The sequence below is a fragment of the Sorex araneus genome, chromosome 4 (genome assembly GCF_027595985.1).
Source record: "Sorex araneus isolate mSorAra2 chromosome 4, mSorAra2.pri, whole genome shotgun sequence".
NCBI lineage: Eukaryota > Metazoa > Chordata > Mammalia > Eulipotyphla > Soricidae > Sorex > Sorex araneus.
Window position 1 is genome coordinate 79,387,138 of NC_073305.1, and position 26,723 is coordinate 79,413,860.

Genomic DNA, 26,723 nt, shown 5'->3' on the forward strand with positions numbered 1-26,723 from the left:
ATATCTGCTACTATTTCTTCGGTCCTTCAGAGTCAATTATTTTTCTGAACAACCATATTCAGTGGGTTATACGTAAATATAAATTAAGTACTTGTCATTCCTATTCTCTAGATGAATTCATAATGACCATACAGTTTGTACACTGTTAAAAAATAAGGCTCGCCGAGGGGCTAGTGCACTCTCGGGCTCTCCGGGCGGCTCTGTCTCACCGCCCTCCTTCAGTGCCCTGGAACCACAGCGTGTGGACCCGATCGGGACGGCCGGTGGTCAAGGACAGGAGAAGGAAGAACGAGGACCAAGCTGGTTGCTGACTAGTTACCGTTTATTCAATCTTCCATCATTCTCATCTCCCGCACTCCCAGCTGCGCTCCAGCCTCTCTCTGGATCAACTGCTGCCTCTCTCTGGCTTCTCTGTCTCCTCCTCCTTCTCTCTCCCACCTTGCCTTCTAGCCTACACCCAGCCAGGTAGCAAAATCAACATAAGAAAGCCCTTCCTGAGGGCAGGGCATTCCAAAGCCCTTCCTCACTCTTAAGGTTTTTTTCTTTTCCTTAGTCCAGGAACTTATTAACATCTTAATACTAGTTATTTTTGTATGGACATAGCAAGGGATACATTGAGGCTTGCAAGGCAGCTCTCCTGGCAACATCTTGCCACAGGCTCAGACCACAGCACTCAAGCCAGATTAATCATTCCTCACCCTAGCAGGGTCCAAATCTAGTTATCACTGTTTGGATCATGACAGCATTTGTCCATGATCAAGCTCTTAACTTATAGTTAAGCATTAGGCACTTTGGCCAGGCCCATCTCGATGCCAGGGTAGCACACAACTCACCGCTTGCCCTGGGTCCTTCTTGTCCCATATTGTCGGGACCCTGCTTTGGGGATGCTAGGAAGTAAGGGCAGCTGAGGCTTAGGTCAAGAGAACAGATGCCCTGGAGGAAAATATCATGTAGAGTCAAATGACTCCCAGGTTACAAAAGCATACCATTTGTTAAGTCTTCCTGTGTCCATACAAAAAAGACTTGCTCTGAATAAACTATGCAAAGGACTCAAGGAGAAGAGAAAAACATTATTTACAAGTCAACAGAACACTAAGAAAGAAGCTACAAATAAACACAGAGGAATGGGAGCACTGTGATGGGAGTAACCCAATAAACCTAAACTACCTGAGGCTATGTTATCCTACAGTACACCATCACAGAAAAAATACTGGTAGTGTCTATTGAAGTATCACTTCATTGATAGTTTCTCTCACCATCCTAGGAAGCTGACCTCTTTCCTACATTTAATCAACACTTGTTTTTCTAAGAGTACATTTCTAAGAGTACATAATATACATCCTTAATTTACTATCAGGACATTGCCAGTAGCTTGGACGCAAATCCTATAAAAGCCTAAAAAAATTCATGCAATCAAGAAGTCTACTTGGTGAGAAATATGATCTCTTTAAATTCCCTTTTAAGAAATCTGGCAAAGGTACCAAAATTTATTTAATATGGATCTCTAATATCAGTATTTTTCTGTTTCCAGAGAAGACAAATTTGATTTAAAAAAAGTTACTAGACATCACAAATTATGTCTCGCTGAAAATCTGTGAATATTAGAAAATTCACATTTAAAATTAAAATACAGTATTTCCTGGCTTAAAAATATACCTCGATTGTTTTAAAGCCAGTATGCATCTTCAAATACAATATTATCCTAAAAGGTGGTTAGATTCCCAAGTGATTTACAAAAACCTCTTTTACCCACATGTATTTGAACTTTACTGACAATGTATGAATCAGAAGGGGAAAAATGAAGAGATTTCTTTACTTCTTTCCACTTGGACCAGTATTAAGCAAAATTCTGAAAACAGCTGGTGTCTGTATCTTATCTCTTTATTTCTAAAATCTCAACTTTACAGCATCTCGTTCAAATTTTTTTTAATTTATTCTTTTATTGAATCATTATGTGGAAAGTTACAAAGCTTTCAGATTTTAGTCTCAGTTATACAATGTTCAAACACCCCCCCTTCACCAGTACACGTATTCCACCACCAAGAATCACAGTATACCTTCCCCCTCTCCCCACCTCCCCAGTCCCCCACCCTGCATGTGTAACTGGTAGATTTCACTTTACTTTCACTTTACTTTGATTACATTCAATATTTCAACAAAAAACTCAATATTATTGATTTGGAGTTTCTTCCCCCTAAAGTCGATCTGCTGAAAAGAAAGCATTTGATAATTTGTTTTCCATTGCTGAGAATGAAGAGATATGAGGTCGAGAGGCTGCACTAGCAGCCACAAGGTTTTGGATTTCTGTATTTTTGTATTTTAGTAACTAAGTCCAGAGTAATATCTGCCAGAGATGGCAACATTGTAAGCTTGTACCTCTCAGCTACTTTATATTCCACATGAGTGCAATCTTTCTATGTCTGTCTTTCTTTCTGACTCATTTCACTCAGCATGATACTTTTCATGTTGATCCACTTATATGCAAATTTCATGACTTCATGTTTTCTGACAGCTACATAGTATTCCATTGTGTAGATACACCAGAGTTTCTTTAGCCAATCATCTGTTTTTGGGCACTCTGGTTTTTTCCATATTGTGGCTATTGTAGACAGAGCGGCAATGAACATGGAAATGCAGATGACATCTCTACTAGACCTTTTTGCCCCTCCGGGATATATTCCCAGGAGTGGTATTGCTGGGTCAAATGGAAGCTCAATTTCTAACTTTTTGAGAATCGTCCATATTGCTTTCCAAAAGGGCTGAACCAGTCGGCATTCCCACCATCAGTGAAGGAGAGTCCCTTTCTCCCCACATCCACGTCCACACCTTTCTCAGGAATATTTAGTAATATAGTAAATCATAAAAAACTTCCTGTTCTTCTGGGACTTGAGCGATAGTACTGCAAGTAGATCACCTGACTTGCATGCTACTGACCTGGGTTCAACCCTTGGTCCCTGAACTCTGCCAGGAATAATTCTTGAGCACAGAGCCAAGAATCTCTTGAGGACCACTGAGTGTATCCCCCAAATAAAACAAAATGAAAAGAATGGGCAGGAAGAAAAATGTAAGAAAAAAATAAGATTAAGGTAAAATAAAATCTTACTTTATGGAATAGAATCTTACTTAAATAGGATGCACATTCCCTTCCAAAAATGAACAGAAGAAATGATGGTGGATTGTGAAATACTGACAAGAAGAGATAGTGTAGGAGCCCTGCGATTCTAAAGCAACAACTTTAATAGTAGTAACAAACTATGTCCCTTCCAATTAAAAAAATAATTTTAACAATGAGCAGAAGAGCTGAACAAAAATTTCACCAAACAAGATGCAAACTTGGACTACAGCCCAAGGCACCTGAAACAATGATCATCATAACATATTATCAGGGAATACAAATCAAGACTGTAATGAAATAACTATCACCTTACACCCGTAAGAATGGACTCTAAGACAAGGGCAAGAATGAACAGATGTTGCTGAGGGCATGTGCAAAGAGCAACACTGATCTATAACTGATGTAAATGTGAGCTAGTTCAGTCTCTTTGGAGTATGGAGTCTTCACAAGACAATGAAAACTGACTTATCATACAATCCTGTTTTTCTGTTGCTAGGTATCTGAAGAACACAAAAACTCTAACTCAAAGGCTATCTGCACTCTTGAGCTGCAGGACAGTACGGGGCTTCAGGTGCATGTGTGCATGTGCTCGACCCTGAGACCCCCAGAACTCTATAAGGTGTGGCCCCAACCTGTCCCCAATCTCCCAAAAAGTTTATAAAATATTTCTTCTATGTCCAATGCAGTACAAGTGATGGAAACAACCCAAATTTCTGGTGACAAAAAAGTGGAAGATGTATATATAATGGAATACTATCCAGTTACAGTGCTGGAGTGATAGCACAGCGGGTAGGGCATGCAGTCGACCCAGGTTCGATTCCTCCACCCCTCTCGGAGAGCCCGGCAAGCTACCGGGAGTTATTTCACCTGCACAGCAGAGCCTGGCAAGCTACCCGTGGTATATTCGATATGCCCAAAACATATCGAATTGTTGAGTCAAGTAAGAACAAGTCTCACAATGGAGACATTACTGCTGCCCGCTCCAGCAAATCAATGAGAAACGACAGTGATACAGTGATACCCAGTTATAAGAATAGATGAAACCTTGCCATTTGCAACAACATGGATGGAATTGAAGGGTTTTATGTTAAGTGAACTCAATCAGAAAGAGAAATAGCTAATACCTATTAAAGAGAAATGTTCTTACTCATATATGGGGGATTAAAAAACAAATCCAGGGAAGAGACCAAATCAATTCTGAACTAACCCTTAGACTGCAGAATTGATTTTGCCAGAGGAGAAGGGCACAGAGGGCACAATGAGTGGAGAGAATCAGGCAGTGGGTAGTGGACAAAGACTTGGTGGGTTTGATTTGACAACTGCCTTTGAAGATGCGTAAAAAGTATCCCTGGGATATATGCTATGATGTAAACCAATGTTACTTCTGTAATAAAAAGAAACATCTGTGAGCCAGAGAGATAGTACAAGGGCTAAAGTGCTAAAGTGGGCAAGCCCTGGTCCTGGTTCCATTCTCGGTACTGCATGGCCTCCTGAGTATCATTGGGGATGACTCTTCAGTAAATTTCCGTGGCCCTCACCCCCACCATAATAGGCTCATTGGCTGTGTGTGCTATGTGAAAAAAGAAAAATAAGGTAATTCTGCCAATTGAAAAAAATGAAAAGACAAAAGACAAAATGAAAAGACAAAAGACAAAACAAAAATTCCACCATGTATGTTGTTAACAACAGCTAATTAAAATCAACTGGTTCAGGAAAATTAAAAGTAAAAACAGTTAAAACTATAATAAACCTAAATATTATTTTTTAAAGGGCTTATAAACAAAAAATAAAAAGCAAACTTCTAATTTATTTTTGTTTTAGGGCCACACCTGGTGGTGCTCAGAGCTTACTCCTGGGTAGGTTTGAGGGATCATATGGGATGCCAAAGATTTAAAGCAGGTGGGCCACATGCAAGGCAAACATATTATCCACTGTACTATAACTCTGGTCCTGAAAACTCATTTAGAGAAACTGGACTACATGCATCAAAAAAAAAAATCGATGGGGGCCAAAAGATAGTACAGTGGGTATGAAACTTTCTTGCATGTAAGTGGCCATGAATCAATCCCTGGCACATAAAGTTTCCCAGCACTGTGAGGAGTAAACCATGAGCACAGAGCTAGGAGTAAGCCCTGAACACTGGTGGTTTTGCCCCCCGCCTTTCCCTCAAATGAAGAGTTATTAAAGGAGATAGTAACAGAAACACCATTACATCAGAGAAGTGAAAATATTTTTCCTCCCCCACTCAGTGTTGGGGATCTCAACTCCAGAGCCTGATGCATTCCAGGCAAATACTTATCACTGAGCTATAAATACCAACATATCAGAGTTTAGGGCTTCAACATAAAGGATTCTGAGTTGATACAACTTAGTCATAGAGAACAGTGCATGAGAAAGGTACAAGTGGCAATAGGTTTGCTCACTGTAAGAAGTGGTATCTGAAGAAAGTTGAAGTTGGTAACAATGGAGATTACTAGTAATTTTTAAGCATTTTCTCTTGAATAGTAAGAGTAAGATAGGTTCCTTTGGATTCTAAAGAGTAAGAGAGGATTAAGTAAAATCTCTTTTGAGAAATTCAACTTTATTCTAGAAGAGTAGAAAAAGATAGTTTGAAGTGTTTTTTGTTTTAAGTAGGAAAATTACAGTATTTTTTGATGTGTAGAGAAATTAACTAAATCCAACTGAAATAAATTACAATGAATCTAAATTTTTGTTTATATATTCATCCAATATTATCTCTAAATGAGGACTACACAAATTCTATCTTCATAAAATAGATAATTTTCAAGATCAATATAAAATGACAGAACCTCTAAGAACATAACTAAACACAGCATATCTGAATGGAAACAAATAAAGGAATAGTGGGAAATTACCTATAGCTAATAAGCAATGACCTGTTAATTCCATTAAATAAAATAGTGCATTAAAAAGACAAAATTTAGTTACAGAGTACTTTTCTTTCATATATAGAAGTAATAACTTACTGAGATTAAACAAATAAAGATAAATAGAAGTCAGACCACGTAACAACAGTTTGCCCACCTACTGTGGAGAATGTGGGTGAAGAAGAAAGAATAGGGAAACATAATCCATGAAATATTCAGGGTAAAAATATTTTGGTTACTACAACAACCACAATTTGAGAACTATAAACATTAAATGTAAATTAGTGGTAAACCCTGTGGCATTCTGAAATTCGATGATATTTTAAAATTCTTCTCTGCCAAGGTGTTTTATAAACAAGTTAGTGGGCTGGGTTCTACAGAAACTCTTGAAACGTCTATTTTAAAAGAGGAGAATTTAATTCTTTTAATTTAAGTTATATGAGAAAGAAAATATTGATGGGTTCTCTAAAAATCTTAATTGAACAGTGCAGTCAGATGTGTTAGTCAAATACATTTATGCAAGACTAACCATAGCAGCCCACTGAGGCCTGTATGCATAACAGGAAGTCCAAGGTCCCCTCCTAGAAATTCTAGGCCAGTTGGGTCAGAATTTAACCTTAGGAACTGAAGTTACAGTGTTGCTTGGGCCCAGTGGTGCTGGGGATTACCCTGGCCATCCTGGAATTGCCCAGGGCCCTCCAGGGCTATAGCTGGCGATGTGAAATCAGAAAATGACCAGGGTCAGCTGTATGTAAAGCTGTAAAGTATGCCCTATTGACATTCCTGTCCTATCTTTCCAACCCATGTTTCTATATTTTATGTTCAAGGTATGATTTAAAATATTCAGCTCCCTTAATGATGATGGCAGTATAAATAAAATCATAAATTCTAATTTTAGAGAAAACATGATTATGATTACTATATCACTTCAAAGCAGTACCGTACTCTGCACTTCAGAAAAGTAGGGTAGGGAAAAGAAATCTCTTAAATTTTACCAAGAGACTGTTAGTAACGTAATTCCAACTGGATGTAATGGCGGGGGGAGGAGGAGTGGGCAAAAAATGGAAGGAACTCTAAAAATTTTTATCATGAAGGTGGTAGTTGTCTGATTAATCTTGCTCTAACACACTTCTGCAGCAGAGGGGTAATCAAAGATTAAAGATTAAGATGTGAGGGGCTGGAGCAATAGCACAGCAGGTAGGGCATTTGCCTTGCATGTGGCCGACCCGGGTTCGATTCCCAGCATCCCATATGGTCCCCTGAGCACTGTCAGGGGTGATTCCTGAGTGCAGAGCCAGGAGTAACCCCTGTGCATTGCCAAAGCAAAAAAAAAAAAGATTAAGATGTGAGAAAATGATTAAAACATGAAACTCCAACTCCTTCTGGTTTCACACCTCATATGTAAGGTGTCCTAATCAAAACAAAATCTGATTACACCCGTTAGAGGCAGAAATTCATATAGTTCAAAAAGAGTAAAGAGTATCCCTTGGGAATCATCTGTCAAATCTGATGTATTAAAAGCTCAGAATAATGAGAACTTGAATGAAAGTTCGGAAATAGTCTGTTTCTAAAATCTGTCTAGTTTAGAGTTTATGGCAACAAATAGGCAGAAAATTACCATTATATAACCAGAAGGCTACTACAGAGGTGAGTTAAAATTTTTATAGGAACCAGGAAAATAGCTCAATGGAGGAGGACATACTTTAGACATGTACAAGGTTGTGGTTCGATCCCTGGAACTAAAACAGAGTAATCCAATACAGTATATAAATTTACGTGAAAATCAACCAGGATGAGAGCTACACATTACATCTATCTGTGAATTCTCCTAAAGTCAGAAAAACAAACCAGATTTCTTATTTTTCTCAGGACAGCTACAATTACCAAAGAGTGGCTTCTATTAATATTCACCAAAGGATGCTTTTACATTTTTGATAAGTGGTTGGCTGAATCTGCAGATGTAACACTGAGTTATCTGATGTGGAACTCACACATGCAGAGAGCAAACTGTAATGTATTCTACTGATGAATCCCTTTCAGAAACTAATATGACATACGACATTGGTTCATTTTTCAAATGTACCCTAGTTCTATTCTATTTCGTATTCCCTCAGCAAACCACACTGAAAATAATTCTATGGTCCTCTCTGAGGTTAGTAAAAATTTCTTAAAGAAGCAATGTGCCTTACCACAGAATCGACTAAACTTCAAATAAAAGAGCAAATGAAAAAGAAAATATATAGCTTCATCATATAACCAATAATCCAGCAGGACAGTTCAAAATTCAAGATGAAATACAGTAATTATAAAAAGAATAGCCGTTTTCCGAACCCTTTACCATGGTACTTAGTTAGCATTTGACCTGCCAGTTATTACTATTAGGACTACGGAGGCAAAACCAGATTTTGTCATTTAATAGTCATAATCTCAAAACCCACTATTAGTGACTGATTAAAGAACAAGCTCAATATATAAGTGCTGAGTGAATTAAATACAGAGTGTAAGAATGGATTGATGATTTGCTGGAATCTAAAGAAAGTGATACCTATTCAATATATAATGTTATCTATTAGGGAAGACCTACAAGAGATCTGAGCAAAGATAGATAGCTGTAAGACACTATTCTAGTAATTTTTGCTGCCTAACATAAAGATCCTTTACATGCAATGATCTCTGTGGATGCTTTTCCAGAATCTACTCCTTCTCCTAAACCTCCAGGGATCCATACTTTTGTGAAAGCTAACTGCAATTAGCACAGTGGGTGTGGTGGCATTTGCCTTGCAAGCAGCCAACCCAGGTTCAATTCCTCCGTCTCACTCAGAGAGCCCGGCAAGCTACTGAGAGCATCCCACCTACACGGCAGAGCCTGGCAAGCTACCCGAAGCATATTCCATATGCCAAAAACAGTAACAAGTCTCACAATGGAGACGTTACTGGTGCCCACTCGAGCAAATCACGAACAACAGGACAACAGTATGACAGACTGTGCAACTGTAACTTGAGCTTTAAGATAAAGCACATGACTTTAGTTAAGCCAATCAAAACATGTCATCCTACTAACTACAGTGGACTGGAGGTTTCCAGAATGCTGGTTAAGCAAGCATTTTCAGAGCAAATATTGGGACAAAGACTCTGTTAGGGCCTGGAACTTCCATAGTATTAGCACTCCTATGAGGTTAGTCATCTAAAGAGTTGGCCAACAAAAACAGAGAAAGACAGGAAAAATAGAAAGTAAGGAAACAGAGCTACACGTTCAACAATACACTGTGCCTCAATATCAAATCTTGCTTGCAGTAAAATAGACCTCTGGTCTGGTTTACCTGGACTGGAGAATTTCTAATAATTAAACTCAATTTGAACTGGGCTCTTTGTTCTTTGCAATCAAAAGCACCATGCAAAAATTAACAATTTTAGACTTTCATATTATCATAGCTATCAATGGTCTGTATAACACTGCAGGATTATATCCTCTTACTCTTCAGTTACATCATGGGAGCCTAGTTAATCAGCCTCAGAAAAAAAAACATTACATATACACAAAATGCCTTCTTAAAGAGTATGCTAGGGATTGAGTCAAGGTCCTCATGAATGCAAGGCAATGCTCTACCATTCATCTGATCTTGGCTAAATGCTTTATATGAACACAGAAATGCAAAAAGAAAAGTAAAATTATAGAATGAAAGAAATCAATCAAGGATTAAGAGAAATACAAATGGTATAAAAAATCTAAAGAACACAAATGTACACATTCAATTTACTTGGAAATTGATAATTTGAGAATAGCCATTATTAATCTTATGGTATGTTTAGTTAAATGCCTATCATTATCTACTAAAATAATCACATGATGCATATTCTCCTCTCAACTACGTAATTATATTTTCTATTACTGAAGGATACCTAAATTTGGTGGGGGGGTTGTAAATTCTACTAGGTGCTATGTGATACAGTCCTCATTACATATGATAAATTGAAATGAAATTATGATCATTTTAAGATTCATATTCAGGGGCCGGAGCGATAGCACAGCGGGTAGGGCGTTTGCCTTGCATGCGGCTGACCCGGGTTCGATCCCCGGCATCCCATATGGTCCCCCAAGCACCGCCAGTAGTAATTCCTGAGTGCAAAGCCAGGAGTAACCCCTGAGCATCGCTGGGTGTGACCCAAAAAGCAAAAAAAAAAAAAGATTCATATTCATAAGATTAAAGCATAATTCTTTATAGAGTGGACAAAGATCTTTTTTGCTTTCAAAGAGTTTGTCAAGTATGATAATTAACTATTCTAAGAATTTAAGAATGCTTAAAAGAAATCTTCTACATATCGGTTTGGATTCATTTATATTTTCTTAGAAAAACACCTGTTTTATAAACAAAATTGTTAGACTTATCTAAGAATTGATTTCTCCAAGTAATAGCTATATAAATTCAATCCTAATTTTAAGAAGCCATCTTTCCCTTTTTGTTTTACTTAGACTTGTAAGCTAATTTTATTTTAATTTTTGCAAAAACCTTCTGACATTGATAAATTCATGTCCCTTTTTTTGCCTTTACCTTTATATATTTTTAGTTTTCTAATTTGTAAATATTGATACCATGTTCCCAATTTTAGTTGTCTTTACTCTGCTTTCATTTATTTAGTGTACAATGAAAGCTTTGAGAGCTGAAAGTCTCTTAAATAAACTTTTGCCCATATTTATTAAATTTTATATGGAATATTTCAGTGCTGCTGTTATTTAAATAGTCTGAGTCACTCTTACTATGTTATTAGTTTACTGATTGCTTCTACATTTTCGACTTTTGCTTTCTGTTTTCTTTTGGTGGATATGATGCTGGTCCTTGGGGAATCAAACCCAGGAATTAAGATACATCAAACATGGACTCTACACTGAGCTGTATCTTTAGCCCACTTTACTTTAAATCAGTTAAGAGTTGTATTTAGGGGCTGGAGCAATAGCTCAGTGGGTAGGGCATTTGCCTTGCACGTGGCCGACCCGGGTTTGTATCCCAGCATCCCATATGGTCCGCTGAGCACCGCCAGGAGTAATTCCTGAGTGAAGAGCCAGAAGAGTTGTATTTAACATCCATTATTACATTCGAGCATTTTTAGGGTTTTTTTTTTTTTTTGCTTTTCATTCTGGTAAAGTAATATATGTATAATTTTTTAAAAAAATTTCGTGATGGTGTGTTTCAGTGCATTGGCTGTGAGAGAAAGACTTCTCATAATAGCTGAAAAATAGCCTTTTTAATGACCTTTAATAAAAATATTGAAATATTTTCTTTATGAATGATATATAGATCCACTATGTAAAATTAAAGTTCTGGTTGAAGGTGTAGAGAGCGCACTGAAGCTTGAATTTCACTAAATGTCCCTTTATCTCTAAAGAGGGTTCTTTGCAAGGATGCCCACTCTCACCACTCCTCTTCAATATAGTACTGGAAGTACTTGCGATAGCTATTAGACAAGAAAAAGAGATTAAGGGCATCCAGATAGGAAAGGAAGAAATCAAACTCTCACTATTTGCAGACTAATGATACTATATCTAGAGAAGCCTAAAGCCTCTACTAAGAAACTCTTAGAAACAATAGACTTATACAGTAAAGTTGCAGGCTACAAAATCAATACCCAAAAATCCATGGCCTTCATATATGCAAACAATGAGGCAGAGGAAAGGGACATGAAAAAAGCAATCCCATTCACAATCGTGCCCCAGAAAATCAAGTACCTCGGAATCAGCTTAACCAAGGAAGTAAAAGACCTTTACAAAGAAAACTACAAAACGCTACTCCATGAAATCAAAGAGGACATGAGGAAATGGAAACATATACCCTGCTCGTGGATAGGGAGAGTCAATGTTGTCAAAATGGCAATACTCCCTAAAGCATTATAGAGATTCAATGCGATCCCTATAAGTATACCCATGACATTCTTCAAAGAAATGGATCAAGCAATCCTAAAATTCATATGGAATAACAAACGTCCAAGGATAGCTAAAACAATTCTTGGGAAAAAGATGATGGGAGGCATCACCCTCCCCAACCTCAAACTTTACTACAAAGCAGTAACAATTAAAACAGCATGGTACTGGAACAAAGGCAGAGCCGTAGACCAATGGAACAGGGTGGAATATCCCTACACACAACCCCAAATGTATGATCATCTAATCTTTGATAAGGGAGCAAGAGATGTGAAGTGGAGCAAGGAAAGCCTCTTTAACAAATGGTGCTGGCACAACTGGACAACCACATGCAAAAAAATGGGTTTAGACCTTGACCTGACACCATGCACAAAAGTCAGATCAAAATGGATTAAAGACCTCAACATTAGACCACAAACCATAAGGTACATTGAAGACAAGGTCGGCAAAACCCTCCACGATATTGAAGATAAAGGTATCTTCAAAGGTGACACGGAACTAAGCAATCTAGTAAAACAGAGATCAACAAATGGGACTACATTAAACTAAAAAGCTTCTGCACCGCAAAAGATACAGTGACCAGAATACAAAGACTATCCACAGAATGGGAAAGGATATTTACACAATACCCATCAGATAAGGGGTTGATATCAATGGTATATAAAGCACTGGTTGAACTCTACAAGAAGAAAACATCCAACCCCATCAAAAAATGGGGCGAAGAAATGAACAGAAACTTTACCAAGGAAGAGATACGAATGGCCAAAAGGCACATGAAAAAGTGCTCTGCATCACTAATCATCAGAGAGATGCAGATCAAAACAACCATGAGATACCACCTCACACCACAGAGACTAGTACACATCCAAAAGAACAAAAGCAACCGCTGTTGGAGAGGATGTGGGGAGAAAGGGACCCTTCTTCACTGCTGGTGGGAATGCCGACTGGTTCAGCCCTTCTGGAAAACAATTTGGACGATTCTCAAAAAATTAGATATTGAATTCCCATTTGACCCAGCAATACCACTGCTGGGAATATATCCCAGAGAGGCAAAAAAGTACAATCGAAACAACATCTGCACATGTATGTTCATCGCAGCACTGTTTACAATAGCCAGAATCTGGAAAAAACCCGAATGCCCTAGAACGGATGACTGGTTGAGGAAACTTTGGTACATCTATACAATGGAATACTATGCAGCTGTTAGAAAAAAGGAGGTCAAGAATTTTGTAGTTAAGTGGATCGGCATGAAAAGTTTCATGCTGAGTGAAATGAGTCAGAAAGAGAGAGACAGACATAGAAAGATTGCACTCATCTATGGTATATAGAATAACAGAGTGGGAGACTAACACCCAAGAACTGTAGAAATAAGTACCAGGAGGTTGACTCCATGGCTTCGAGGCTGGCCTCACGTTCCGGGGAAAGGGCAACTCAGAGAAGCGATCACCAACTACATTGTAGTCGAAGGCCATGTGGGGGAAGGGAGTTGCGGGCTGAATGAGGGCTAGAGACTGAGCACAGAGGCCACTCAACACCTTTATTGCAAACCACAACAGCTAATTAGAGAGAGAGAACAGAAGGGAATGCCCTGCCACAGTGGCAGGGTGGGTGGGGGGAGATGGGATTGGGGAGGGTGGGAGGGACGCTGGGTTTATGGGTGGTGGAGAATGGGCACTGGTGAAGGGATGAGTTCCCGAACTTTGTATGAGGGAAGTATAAGCACAAAAGTGTATAATTCTGTAACTGTACCCTCACGGTGATTCTCTAATTAAATATAAATAAATTAAAAAAAAAATAAAATTTTAAAAATAAATAAATAAATAAAGAGGGTTCTTTGGAGAAAAATGGAAAAAAAACACTTCTCATTTACAAAATATTTTTATGCATCTATTAGATGATCCAGTCTTTTAATTTTAAAATATGTTACCCCAAGTCAGTCTTCTAAATATTGAGAAGGATTTGTTCCCATTTATACCACAATTATATTTCTCTTACTCTCGCCAAACATTAGCAGAAGTTCTGATGTGACATGTTTCACTGCTCTGCATCTAAGATTAATATTTTATGTTTATTATCTCTATGATAGTCAATATCTTTTAGTAATATAAGATTGTTGACTTTGTCCAGTTTTAAAGGTTTACAGATATATATTGAATTGTCTTTTCTCTGAATGTATATTGCTCCAACTAGCAGATGAGTTTGTCTGCTAAACCTAACTGTTCTTTTACTTTTACAGAAATAAATTTTGTAAAATTATGTTTCTATTCTTCTAGAATCTAGGGTGGGAATGAAGGGTAACTGGAGCAGAGATGTATTTTTATACTTCCCATTTTCCTACTTCTCTTCACCATTCCTGCAAATGCTCTAAAACAATTCTAAACATTAATGTTTACTTGGACATCGAGAATGGTCTTCAGAGATCATGGATCATAGATCTCTATTAAGCATATACCCAAACATTAGCCATTAAATGGCATAAAAAAAGCAAGAATTAGTTACCTAACATGACAATGAACTAGTAAGTATACATGGATATAAAAACTCATGCATTTATTTTTGTATTTCAATTTCCATCAGACTTAATAGTAATGTAGTAAAATAAGAGTGAAGTACAATGCTGGGCACATAAAAATCTGAAAACAATAGGAAAAACACAGCTTTTCATAAGCCTGCTCTGCAGTCCTATGTGAATTTTCATGTCTATAATTTTTTTCTCTCTCAAATGAAAGTTAAATTTTAAAAAAAGGAAAAAGAAAAATAATAAGCTTGTTGGTAGGTCTATACAATTTTCATACATTCTAGTACAGAAGGTAGTAAACAAAGTTTCTTCAATAGTAAGTGATGCTTAGAGGAAAATTAAATCACTGAGTGATGCCAGGACTGATTATTCTAGTGCACTTTAAAAGCAAGAGATTGCAGTCTGTGAGTCCAAAGTGGTTTCATATGGACTGCAACAGTTGTGGTTTATGCTTGAAACTATAACCTGTCAAATTAGAAGCAGGCAATGCCTATGTTCTTAACGGTTCCACTTTCTACTGTCTATAGTTATGTCTACAAGCTCAACATATTTTATTCAGTTAAACTCTGTTATTTGGATGAATAGAATCTCAAAACTACTCTTTGTTATAAAGATAACACTGCAGAGAAATCCTAGTTACGATATAAAGCCAAGAGAAACTCAACCCAGTTTCTATTGTCGAGACGAGGCTCACTTCATTGCAACTATATTAATCCGTATTGGTATTTTATTATTCTGGTTATTTCTATGTAATATGTCATGTAACTTATAATGAAGAGAGGGCCTAAGTTCCTGAACCTATTCCTACCATGCATCTCAAGATATTTTATTGACATTAACTTATACCTTACTGGCTCATCATTTTCCCAGTTTTACAGTAGCCTGCTATTATGAGCTCACTGTTGGAACATGCTCCATTTCTTCTTTCTCCTTGATTGTGAAATGCCCTTCCGGGCAATGGGCTTAGTTGACAGATTTCCCCATCAAAACTGAAAAGCTACTTGCTCAGTTTTATTCACATTTTATGTAGAGTCATTTCTTAATGCCCATTTGTATAAAAATGTTTAAAAAATAAAGCAAAAACAATATTTGCTCTCTGTGTAAGGCACTGTAAATGAAACCATGTCACTAAACAATCATATCCTGTTTAGGCCATAATGACATCAGAAATATATGTTTATCATCTGCTTTGGACAACTTAGCATGTTTTTGGCCCAAGGCAAAGTTGAACTAAAACCATTTGCAGTTGCCCAAACCAAGATAACCACACATTTTTAAGGTAATTGATACCTAAGAAGAACACTGTCCTTAGATCACAGTTCATGATCTAAGAATACTAATTCTTTAAAGAAGGTTGTTAAAGTTTATAAAGCATGTATGTCTATTGGACTTCCTCCAAAAGTTAACATAAAATAATTATATTTTTAGCATGCATAGAGACTGTGATAAAGTAGGCACTTAGCACAATCTTCTGAAATTACCTTCCTTGCCCAATTTAAAGAGAAGAAGAAAATGAAGATTTTTTTTCCTTAACATGTAGAAGTTTAAAAATAGTAATAAGAAAGATAGGATTAATGCCTTACATTCTGGGAGGCCCTCAAATGAAGTCAAACATTATTTTTATTTTTGATAAGTAATTACATAAACAATAATTTTATGTATACATAGCCAATGTAAATATAAGGCATACAATTTTCACATTCATTGTTAAAACATACCCAGGAATCTAAATACATATCACTAACTCTGTGTTCCAGTGATCTAAAGCATGTAATTGCCTTGGATACTCCCGTACATACGGAATCCTACCACAGTCTGTAACTATGGCCTGAAAAGTTGCTCTCTGTGAAAGCAGTAAGATCAACTTGTCACAAAAAGATAGTGAATGATCTGCACCAAAAATAAAGATTTCATCATAAATTAGTTTTCATACACTAAAACAGCATTACTAAAAGTAAGATACAGAAGAAAACTTAGAAAAACCTACACACGTTGAAAGAAAAATCAGAGAACGAGAACACTGAAGATGCCTCTCAAGGTAACTTCCAAGGCAGTTTAACATCCATTTTAGGGTTACTCACTACACAATACTCTCTCAGACATACAACCACCAATTATGGCATTTCAGACATTTAAAGAAACTATGAGGGGCGTAAGCTATAGAACAGTGGGTACAAAATTTGCCTTGTAGCCTTTGGATCCGGCTGCGGAGCGAGCATGATGGAAGAGCCCAAGGGAGCGCCCTTGGACTCCAGGCAGCCCACTGAACTAATTCCGGCATGGGACCAGAGACCCCACGGTGCGCTGAAACAGTGGGACCCGGGCATCCCCCAATTCTTTTAACCTGTCTCTCTCTCTCAACTCCTCCCTCCTGAGCACAGCGCAGGATCCGCGGTTTTCCTGAGCGCAAAATGGAGCCGGCGATCCAGCTGAAACAGGACGCTTTCGCGCGCTTGCGGGAGACCCCAGGGGGCGGGGGCGGCGACCCCCGCCCACCACAGATAGATATTTAAACCCACCTCCCCCACGTGTGCTTCCCTTTGGATCCGGCTGCGGAGCGAGCATGATGGAAGAGCCCAAGGGAGCGCCCTTGGACTCCAGGCTGCCCACTGAACTAATTCCGGCATGGGACCAGAGACCCCATGGTGCGCTGAAACAGTGGGACCCGGGCATCCCCCAATTCTTTTAACCTGTCTCTCTCTCTCTCAACTCCTCCCTCCTGAACACAGCGCAGGACTTCTCCATCTTATGAGCACCATAAAAGGGTAAAGGTTTGTAGTGATGTTATTTCTGGTTGTACTTTCCCTGGACTTTATACAGAAACCCAATGTCATCTTAGCATCAGCAATATGTAATGGTTCGCTTTTAATGGGTCGGACTTTTGTGGGAGATCCTAACAAGAATAGTAAGTCTGTTGCTGAAATATTGAAGGCAATCAAAACGGTAGCCATCTCTCTAGACTAAACTAAGCTATATCCCCACGCCAGCTGAGAAGAAATTTTCTTCTTTCTCGGGAAGAAACGCGGCGTATCGTCAACTACAGTGTGATGTCCATTAAGCAAACAGACCTGGTGGCGTGGGAATGGGATATAAGGGGAAAAATTATGTACATGGAACAGTGGGACGCTGGTGGAATCTCGAGCCGGAGCCGATACCAGCGCAAGACCTTCGGTTCCAGAAACTGCTTCCAGACACTCTACTAGTCTATCAACTAAGCCAGAGCCCCACGTCTGCTGATGACGGGAAATAACCATCCTTTTCGTTTTTTTTTTTTTTCCCTTGTCAGGCAGGGTGGCGATTACTAAACAGGCGTGATCTCGGTGGCGCGGGGCAAGGGGGAAAAAGAAAAGTTATGTAACAAACAGCGGGACTTAATATCTCTATATTCTTAGTAGTGGAGAACTATCAAATGCCTCCTTGGCAATAGGACTGCCTTTCTTTTTGGGGGGAAACCCCAACAACGGTAGTGAGTTGTGTGTTGAAACATGGAATGTAATCGAGATAAGGCATAAACGAAGTGAAACTTATCAAGTACAAGGGTGGGGACTGGGGAGGTGGGAGGGGGCGGCAGGTATACTGGGGGGGTTGGTGATGGAGGATGGGCACTGGTGAAGGGAAGGGTGTTTGAGAATTGTATAACCGACATAATCCTGAGAACTATGTAACCCTCCACATGGTGATTCAATAAAATTTAAAAAAAAAAAAATTTGCCTTGTACACACCCAATCATCCCATGTGGCCCTCCGTGTACCACCAGGAGTAATTTCTGAGTGCAGAGCCAGGAGTAGCCCAATGCTCAGGCATTGCTGGGAGTGACCCCCAGAGCCAAAATAAAGAAATAAATGGATAAAATAACATAAACTATGAATCAAGTAGCATAAAAGCTGCAACGATTATTCTATAAAAATAGAAGAATGTACTCTACCTCCATTCTCTCCTGTTTAACTTCATCAATTTCATCATCTTCAAACATTGCCAAGAGTTCTCCAGTTTGGTCTATAGAGTTTAGAAATTCTTGAGCGATTTTTTGTCTTTTGTTTGTGTTATTGCTGCCACTCAATTTGTCTTCATGAAGATATGGGAAAGGGGAAAAGTAAATCATTTAGAGGTTTATAACAGCATCAATAATTACATGTACTTAATACTATATATAAAATTCAGAATGGGTTTCTCTCAAAATAACACTTAAAGGTAGGATGCTTACCCGGAAAACAAAAGCACAAAGTCTTGCAGAATACATTTATTCATCATCACAAGAAAGAATAATACCAAATTATCAACTCCCATTTAAAGAGTATGAATGGACTGATTAAACTTCTTTGTAAAAAAGAAAGAGTCTCATATTAGGAAAAAAAATCTTGTTATGGCAAGCATAATTAGAAAAAAATACATTAATAAGTAACATCAGGATTGAGACATGAAGTTACGGGGAGATAATATATATAACTGACAAAACATCTAAAACCTAAAGAAGAGTTATTTATTCTCTTAGGACATGAAACTATACTTAAGCAAAACAATTCTGAGAGTTTCTGCATGTCTGAGGAAGTACAATATTGTAATGAGTGATAAATATAGATTAATGCATAGAAGATTCAGTGTGATGCATGAAGAATTAGATTATTTTAATTGCTTTATTTATTTTGTGGTACTCAGAACTGAACCTAGGGCCTCATATACACATAAAACATTCACTCTCTTGGAAAGCTATATTCCTGGCCCCAAATTATTTTAAAATGAAACTAGTAATTAATTACACACTAATGCCACCACATAATAGGAACCCGAACATCTTATGGTGAAAGCATCCAATTCTTTACAATTAAGTCTGATGTTGGCTTCTGAGTTTTTCATAGCTAACTCTCTTAATTAGTTTGGAAAGTTACAAAACCACCATAGACTGAATGGGTTGAAAACACATGTATTTCTCATAGTTCTAGATACGGGAATTGCAGGTGTTGGTTGATCCAGTGTTGGTGAAAATCTAACTCGTGGTTTGCAGATGGCCATCTCCCACATCCTGATCTAAGCAGAGAGCAGAGAGGAAGTGAAGTGTCTTCCATAGTTTCTTGCATATCTCTCATGAAAAGCTTTCACTTTCAAATATTTTTCTGTATTTAGTGACACAATCATGTACATTCAACATTTTGTTCTATTAATAAGATGCATTACAAAAATTTCTAAGTTTAAAGCAATCCTCCATTTCTGGACTAAATTAATTACACTTGGTCACAATGTGAAAAAGAAGAATTTTTTTTTTAGATCTTGCTGATAATTTATTGAGCACTTTTGCATCTATATTTAAAAGCTTCTAGTCTATTCCTGTGATGCCTTTGTCAGGTTTTCCTATTAAAGTAACTGGATTACTAAGATTGTAAAATGAGTTTAGGAAAAACTGTCACTAATTCCTTTACCATTTGATTGAATTTACCAATGAAATTATTGGGTCTGCATTTTGTGTGCATCTGTGTGAGTATGTATGTGTGTGTGAGAGAGAATTTAAAACTATTAATTCAAAGTTATTATTTATTATAAATAAATGCAGATTTTTGTATGTTCATTGCAGCACTATTCACAATAGCCAGAATCTGGAAAACACCCAAGTGACTGAGAACAGACTACTCCTTAAAGGAACTATGATACATCTACACAATAGAATACTATGCAGCTGTTAGAAAAAAATGAATTCATGAAATCTACTTATAAATGGATAGACATGAGAGTATTATGCTAAGTGAAATGAATCAGAATGAGAGGGACAGACAAAGAATGACTGCACTCATTTATGGAAATATAAAGTAACATAGTATGAGACTAATACCCAAGGATAGTAGAGAAAAGGGCTGCAAGTGTTAGTCCAGGGTTGGAAGCCTGCCTCAAGTGCTGGGGGAGAAGGCAGTTGGAATAGAAAAGGGACCATTAAGTCAATGATGGCTGGAGGGATCACTTGGGATGGAAGATGTGTGTTGAAAGTAGACAAAGAATCAAACATGATGGTTTCTTAGTTATCTGTGACTGCAAACCACAAAGTCCCAATGTAGAGAGAAAGTAAGAAGGAAAGTGCCTGCCACAGAGGTGGGGCGTGTGGTGGGGTGGGGATGGTGGGAGGGATACTGGGGACACTGGTTGTGAGAAATGAACACTGGTGTACGAATAGGTGTTCAAACATTATATGACTGAAAATCATGAAAGAATTGTAACTATATCTAAAGGTGATTCAATAATAAATAAATAAATAAATGCAGATTTTCAATTTCTACTTTATTCAGTTTGAGCAGCTTGTCTTAAAAGGAAAAAGCAACACATACCTATAGAGTTTGCTATCTTAACCATCTACTTTACCATTTCTTTCTTTTCTTTTTACAACTATAATATTATGTCATTGCTCACTCCAGAGTAGCTTTGTTACCATCCACTTCAGTCATTATTACTCTAAAATGATGTTGTACTCTAAAATAATTACTCAAAATAAAATTACTCTAAAGGTATACCACACATCTACAAGATATTATAATTGCATAACATTATAACATTGTAACTACGTGCTCTCTACAATTACTTTAAAATTTAGTTATTTGGGCTGATGTGATAACTCAACAGGCCCAGTCTGTGCTTCGCACGCAGGGAGCCCAGATTCAATTCCTGGCATTATGTGGTTCTTCAAGCACCAGCATAGTCAAATGCAGCACAAAAGACAAAAATAAATAAATAAATAAATAAATGGAAATAGTTCTGAGGAAAGAACCATGCAACTATATGTCTTATATTTCTTTTACATAATGACTTTTACAGGTGCCTTATTTTTTGTTGCTGTTTTAGAGAATATGGGCTAAAATTACTTTCTGGGACAGTCTAATTTCAGCTTGAAGTACTTTCTTTAGAATTTTTAATATGGATATACTAGGAAGAATTACTCCCATTTCTTTTCTGGAGTATCTTTGTTTTACCTTTATCTCTGAGAGACTTTTTTTTAATTTTAAAAATTTTATTGAATCACCGTGAGATAATTACAAGCTTTCATGTTTGGCTTACAATATCACAGTGATCAAACACCCATCCCTCCACCAGTGCACATTCCCCACCACCAATATCCCTGGTATACCCCCCTTTTCCCACCCTCCCCCTGCCTCCAAGGCAGACAATATTCCCCATACTCTGAGAGACATTTTTGCTGAACATTTCTTGATTGAGAACTTTTTCTATGTATATGTTACTCTGAATATGTAATCCCACTAAAACGAGTTATTTTGCAGATGAGCACTGAGCTGCTAATTTTGTTGGGGTATCATTTATGTGATGAAGTGCTTTTCTTCAGCAACATTTATGATTTTGTCTTTCAACATGCTCACCATAAAATTTCAGAGTATGAATCTAAGTATTTACCTTACAGAGAGCTTGGAGTTGTAGCTTGATTTTCATCAACATTAAGAAGTTTTGGTTTTGTTTTTCTGAGGCCACATCCACCTGTGCTCAGGATTTACTCCTGGCTTTGTGCTTAGGGACCCTTCTGTAAGGGAATTGGGGGACCATATGGGGTGCTGAGGACCAAATTAGGTCAGTCATGTGAGCAAGGCAAATGCCCTATCTGCAGTACTATGTCTCCATGCCCCAAAGTTAATAAATATATAACCAACATTTCTTTGCTTTTTGGGGGCCATACCTGGAGGTGCTCAGGGGCTACTCCTGTCTCTATGCTTGGAAGTGACCCCAGGTGATACTTGGGGTGGAGGGTGAGAGGGAACAAGGAGGGGACCATATGCAGTGTTTGGAATTAAAACTGAAGTTGGTGGGATGCAAAGCAAATGCCTTCACCCCTGTATTATCTCTCTAGCTCAATATAATCATTATTAATTTGGACATTTTTCTCTTTCCCTCCCAATTAGTGATACTCCTATATCTGTGAAGCTACTCATTCCTCTCATTCTTTTTTCTCTCTTATTCACATTTCATGATCTTTAACAACTCATCTTCAAGTTCAGATTCTTTCTTCTTTCAGTGCAAAGCTAATAACTGAATCCCTCAACTGAACTTCTCAACTTAGACACTGTACTTTCCAACTTCAGAATTTCCATTTGTTTCTAATACCTTCTATTTCATCATTGCTATTTTTATTTTGTGGCACAATAATTATAGAGAGTTGAGTTCTTTAAACATAATTTCCTTCAGTTCCCTGAAAATAATTTAGATGTCTTCCTTGAAATTTGTGTCTACTAAGTCCAATTTTTGTGGCCCCCACAAATACAAAATATATTTTCAGTTTTTCTTTTTAATAGATTATACTTACTCATTTACCCATTACTTTGCATGTATAGTGTTTTGCTATTCTGTTTCAGTTGTTGAAAATGGATATTTTAGATAACATTTTGTAGTAATTTAATATATCAGTTCCGTCCCCTTGGGAATTTTACCCCTCCCCTCCTTTTTTTGGCTTGTTTGGGTGTTTAATGATTGGGCTTGACCAATTCAATGAAGTCTTTCTTCTTCACAGTGTGCAGACATGGATGCAATTTCTCATAGAACACAACCATGCATACATCTTCCTCACTCATTGGAGACAACTATGATTTTAGTTGGGTTCTCATTGGCTATAATGCTCCTTGACTTCTCTGTAGAGCATCTGATTGGTCTCAATTAGTATTACATAAGTGATAGCTTTCATTAATGTCTGGTTGATTACAGTACTGATTTTTATAATATTACTGGGCAAAATTTGCTCTAAAGTTTTATCTAAATAATGTTGAGTCCATTTGCAGAGTCAAAGTAATGTCAGTTCTTTAAGTTTTGCTGTGACTCCAAAATGACTCTTCTTATTTGTCTCTTAGTTGACCCACTTGCTCTTACTAGTTCCACAGAGCTTCTATTGTCCTCTCAATAGCTCACTTTCAGGGTGCCCATTGTGTTTTGATGAAGTTGGTTTCTTTTTTTCCTTTTCAGTCACACCTGGCAATGCACAGGGGTTACTCCTGGCTCTGCACTCAGGAATCACCCTTGGCAGTGCTCAGGGGACTATATGGGATGCTGAGAATCTAATACAGCAAATTCACTACCTGCTGTGCTATTGCTCCAGCCCCAAGGTTTTTTTTTTGTGTGTGTGTGTGTGTGTGTGTGTGTGTGTGTGTGTGTGTGTGTTTCTCAATGCTCTTTTAAGTAAGAATTTGCACATGTAAGAAGAGCTAAGAGCATTTGGTTAAGGCTTGCCTCTCACTCTGGGCTAAGTCATTATTATCAGTGTACTGGAATGGGGCTGAGAACAACAATCAGCTCCTGGAAAAACTTTGCTAGATCTAAAATTAGGGTAGTTGGCAGAGGTGCCAGCCCCTTGTCTTCTAGAGAGATCCTTTTAATGTGGGGCTTTACCATCTAGGAGCAAGCTAGGACAATCAGGAAACAGTCATTTCAGCCTGCCACATTTGGGGTAGGGCTTCCAGCCTAAAGCCAGAGATTGAAGGGTATTTTTAGTCTTTTCACCTGTCACTCCATCACAAAATTTCTGGAGTAGGGATGAACAGCCTGCCCATTTGTCAGACTTTTTTTCAGCAAGGTGTATTCGACTTTGCTACACTGAAGTAAAAAGTGTGGCCTAAACTTTAGATAATATTTTTTGTTATAAAGTGCTCGAAGATGGTGTTATATTTAAATTCTTTTTATTTTAGTGAAATATATTTTATAGATTCTGCATCATAGAATCTATATGCATCTATAATGCAGAATCTCGCACCTCATGGCGTTTTTGATATGCTAAAAAGAGTAACAATAATGGGCCTCAATTCCCCTGACCCTGAACACAACAGGGACAGATGGAGACATTACTGATGCCCCTCGAGCAAATCAATGAGCAAGGGGATGACAGTGATACAGTGCTACAGTGATGAGTCAGGAGAGATGAGAGAAGTCAATCTCCTGTTCTTCTTGAGATGAAATGATTGCCTCCGGCTGGAAGCTGGAGCAGCAAATAAACATACATGCCTTTCCACTTACTGTATGTCCTTAGACTAGTTTTAGAGACTTGAAATTACAATCTAATTTTATTTCATCAGTTTAAGGTAAGGGTTTATGACACTCAGCACATGGCCATTCTAGAAATCACATTCTAGTATGAAATAAAAGACAGGATTATTTTATAATTTTGTCAAACATTCTAAAGCTTTATGTAAGATATAAAAATTAAAAATTTAAAAAGGATAAAAAAGGATCAAAAAGATATTTGATAAGAAAAAGAATTAAAAAAGATGTGATGAGGTTTATACAAATGAATTGAACTGCTGTAGGCTTCCTGGTGTTCTAAGCATGGTGTTCACTATCATTTATTCATTGGCAGGAATGTACCAACACTTTTCATACACTGTGCTGACTTCTCATAAGAACTCTATGTGGTAAGCAAAATATTTTACTTATAAATGAGAAAACTAACCTTTATGGCCATAAGGAGAAAACACAGAAAACTATGATTAAATCAAAATCAGGTCAGTTTTGTTCCAAACCTCTATTCTCTATGCTTTCTATAAAAGAAAGCATTTAAATTTATTTGGAGTACCATTTTCCAGGTATTAAATTCTATGTGAATTGCAAGAATATTAAATAGGCATCAGTAAGTAAAACATCTGATCAGAAATATTTTCTTTGCATGGTCATTTCACTTGCTAATTCTCTGAGGATAAATGAAAGTAGCATAGTTCTCTTTCAAAGTTTGTTAAATCTTTTGGTTTTCAGTAGTTTTCTGGAGTGCTTCTTAACCCAATAGCGTCTGTTTTGGATATTTTATTTATCAATGTATCTATAAGCAATGGATATCATTAAACAATGACAGTTCTCAATACAAAATCTGAATTATTTCCAAAACCAACACATTTTGATTCAATAAATATTTCTAGTATACATCTATATTCAACTTAGCACTATTTGATTTTGCAACAGTGATTTTCTCCTAAGTAATCTAAAATGGAGAATTGAGTTGGGAAATCAGATAGATAATTTCCTACTTTGTGTTCTTATTTTCTTGATTAGATTTCTAGCAGTACAAAAATACTTACTAAAATGAGGCAACTTTATATCATAAGATATCTTACTTTTCATAATATATACCAATATATACCAATTTTCATAATATATACCAATATATACCAATTTGCAATACAAAATAGCTGATTCCTTCCATTCAAAACACAAAATTATGCTTGCTTAATCAATTGTTTTAAAGCAACATAATTTTCCACATTTTATAATATCTTGCTATAAAGATAAATGTGTATATTATTTAAAAATTATTAAAAAGAAAGAAAAACCATAAAGTCACTGAATCAAAAAATCTCGTGATCCAAATACATGTGTACAGATAAATTCTAAATTATATTATTAAACATAACTAAGTATATTTTACTCTGATGAGAACATGTATATTGACACTGCACAAAAAACTGTATCTTGAGAATGCATATTCATAGTTTTCAATTTAGTTATTTTGCTGCAATTACCTTCCAGAAGATCATCCTCATCTATGCCTTTGACAATCTTTGATTTGTAGTCTCGGAAGAACATGTATTTTAGCAGTCTTCTAAGTTTTTTCTATTAAAAATATAAAATTAATAAGAGACAATACAGATATATATTCTTTACTGATTAAAAACCAAGTAACTTTAATAAATTCTACCCTGGAATCGCTGGGGGAAATATAGCAATGTTTAGCATAATGCTATAAAATAAAGAATATAGTCATCAAATTATATATATATAAGCTTACATACGCAGGAATTTTTTAAAAACCTTAAAATTTACAAGTCTCCATATCCTCCAAAATCATAATTGCTTTTATGTTTTGTTCTTGTAAGACATTTTAAATCCTGTGTGAAGACTGAGATAAATATCACTCTTCAAACTAAGCTGGCTCTAAGATGTTTTTAGAATTTATACATATTCAAGACCAAAATATTTTTTAATGATTTATAAACATTCAGACAAGGAATTTGTAACAACTGACTTAGAAAGCCAAGTACTCTCCTTTTAATTGTTTTTTTTCCTAAGAATTTTTTATTTAGAAGATTTGGTTTATGTTTTATATAGCTGGAAAACATTCTGTAATCTGAGAGACATATTTCTATGAAATTCAAAACTGATGAACTATAGTTGAGTTTAACATGGCGTTCTTTAGGTTTATTAGAAAACCATAGCAGCTTAACTTTAAAAGTAACTGAAAAGTTAACTTTAAAAGTAACTGTGCTTACACTTACAAGGTATCTTTATTGGATCCTGACACTGGGGTTTAGGATCCCTAATAACAGGTACATACTGCAT

The 26,723-nt window shown here is 37.0% G+C and overlaps 1 protein-coding gene across 3 annotated transcripts in view; it reads right to left on the minus strand.

Moving 5' to 3' along the window:
• Nucleotides 1–26,723, minus strand: part of SUPT3H (SPT3 homolog, SAGA and STAGA complex component) — a 519,913-nt gene that overhangs the window by 158,394 nt on the left and 334,796 nt on the right. For all 3 annotated transcript variants that reach the window (XM_055135058.1, XM_055135057.1, XM_055135059.1), the window contains exons 5-6: nucleotides 25,907–25,997; nucleotides 18,361–18,500 (exon numbers count right to left, since the gene is read on the minus strand). In XM_055135058.1, coding sequence (XP_054991033.1) covers nucleotides 18,361–18,500; nucleotides 25,907–25,997 — 231 coding nt within the window. The remainder of the gene's footprint in view (nucleotides 1–18,360; nucleotides 18,501–25,906; nucleotides 25,998–26,723) is intronic.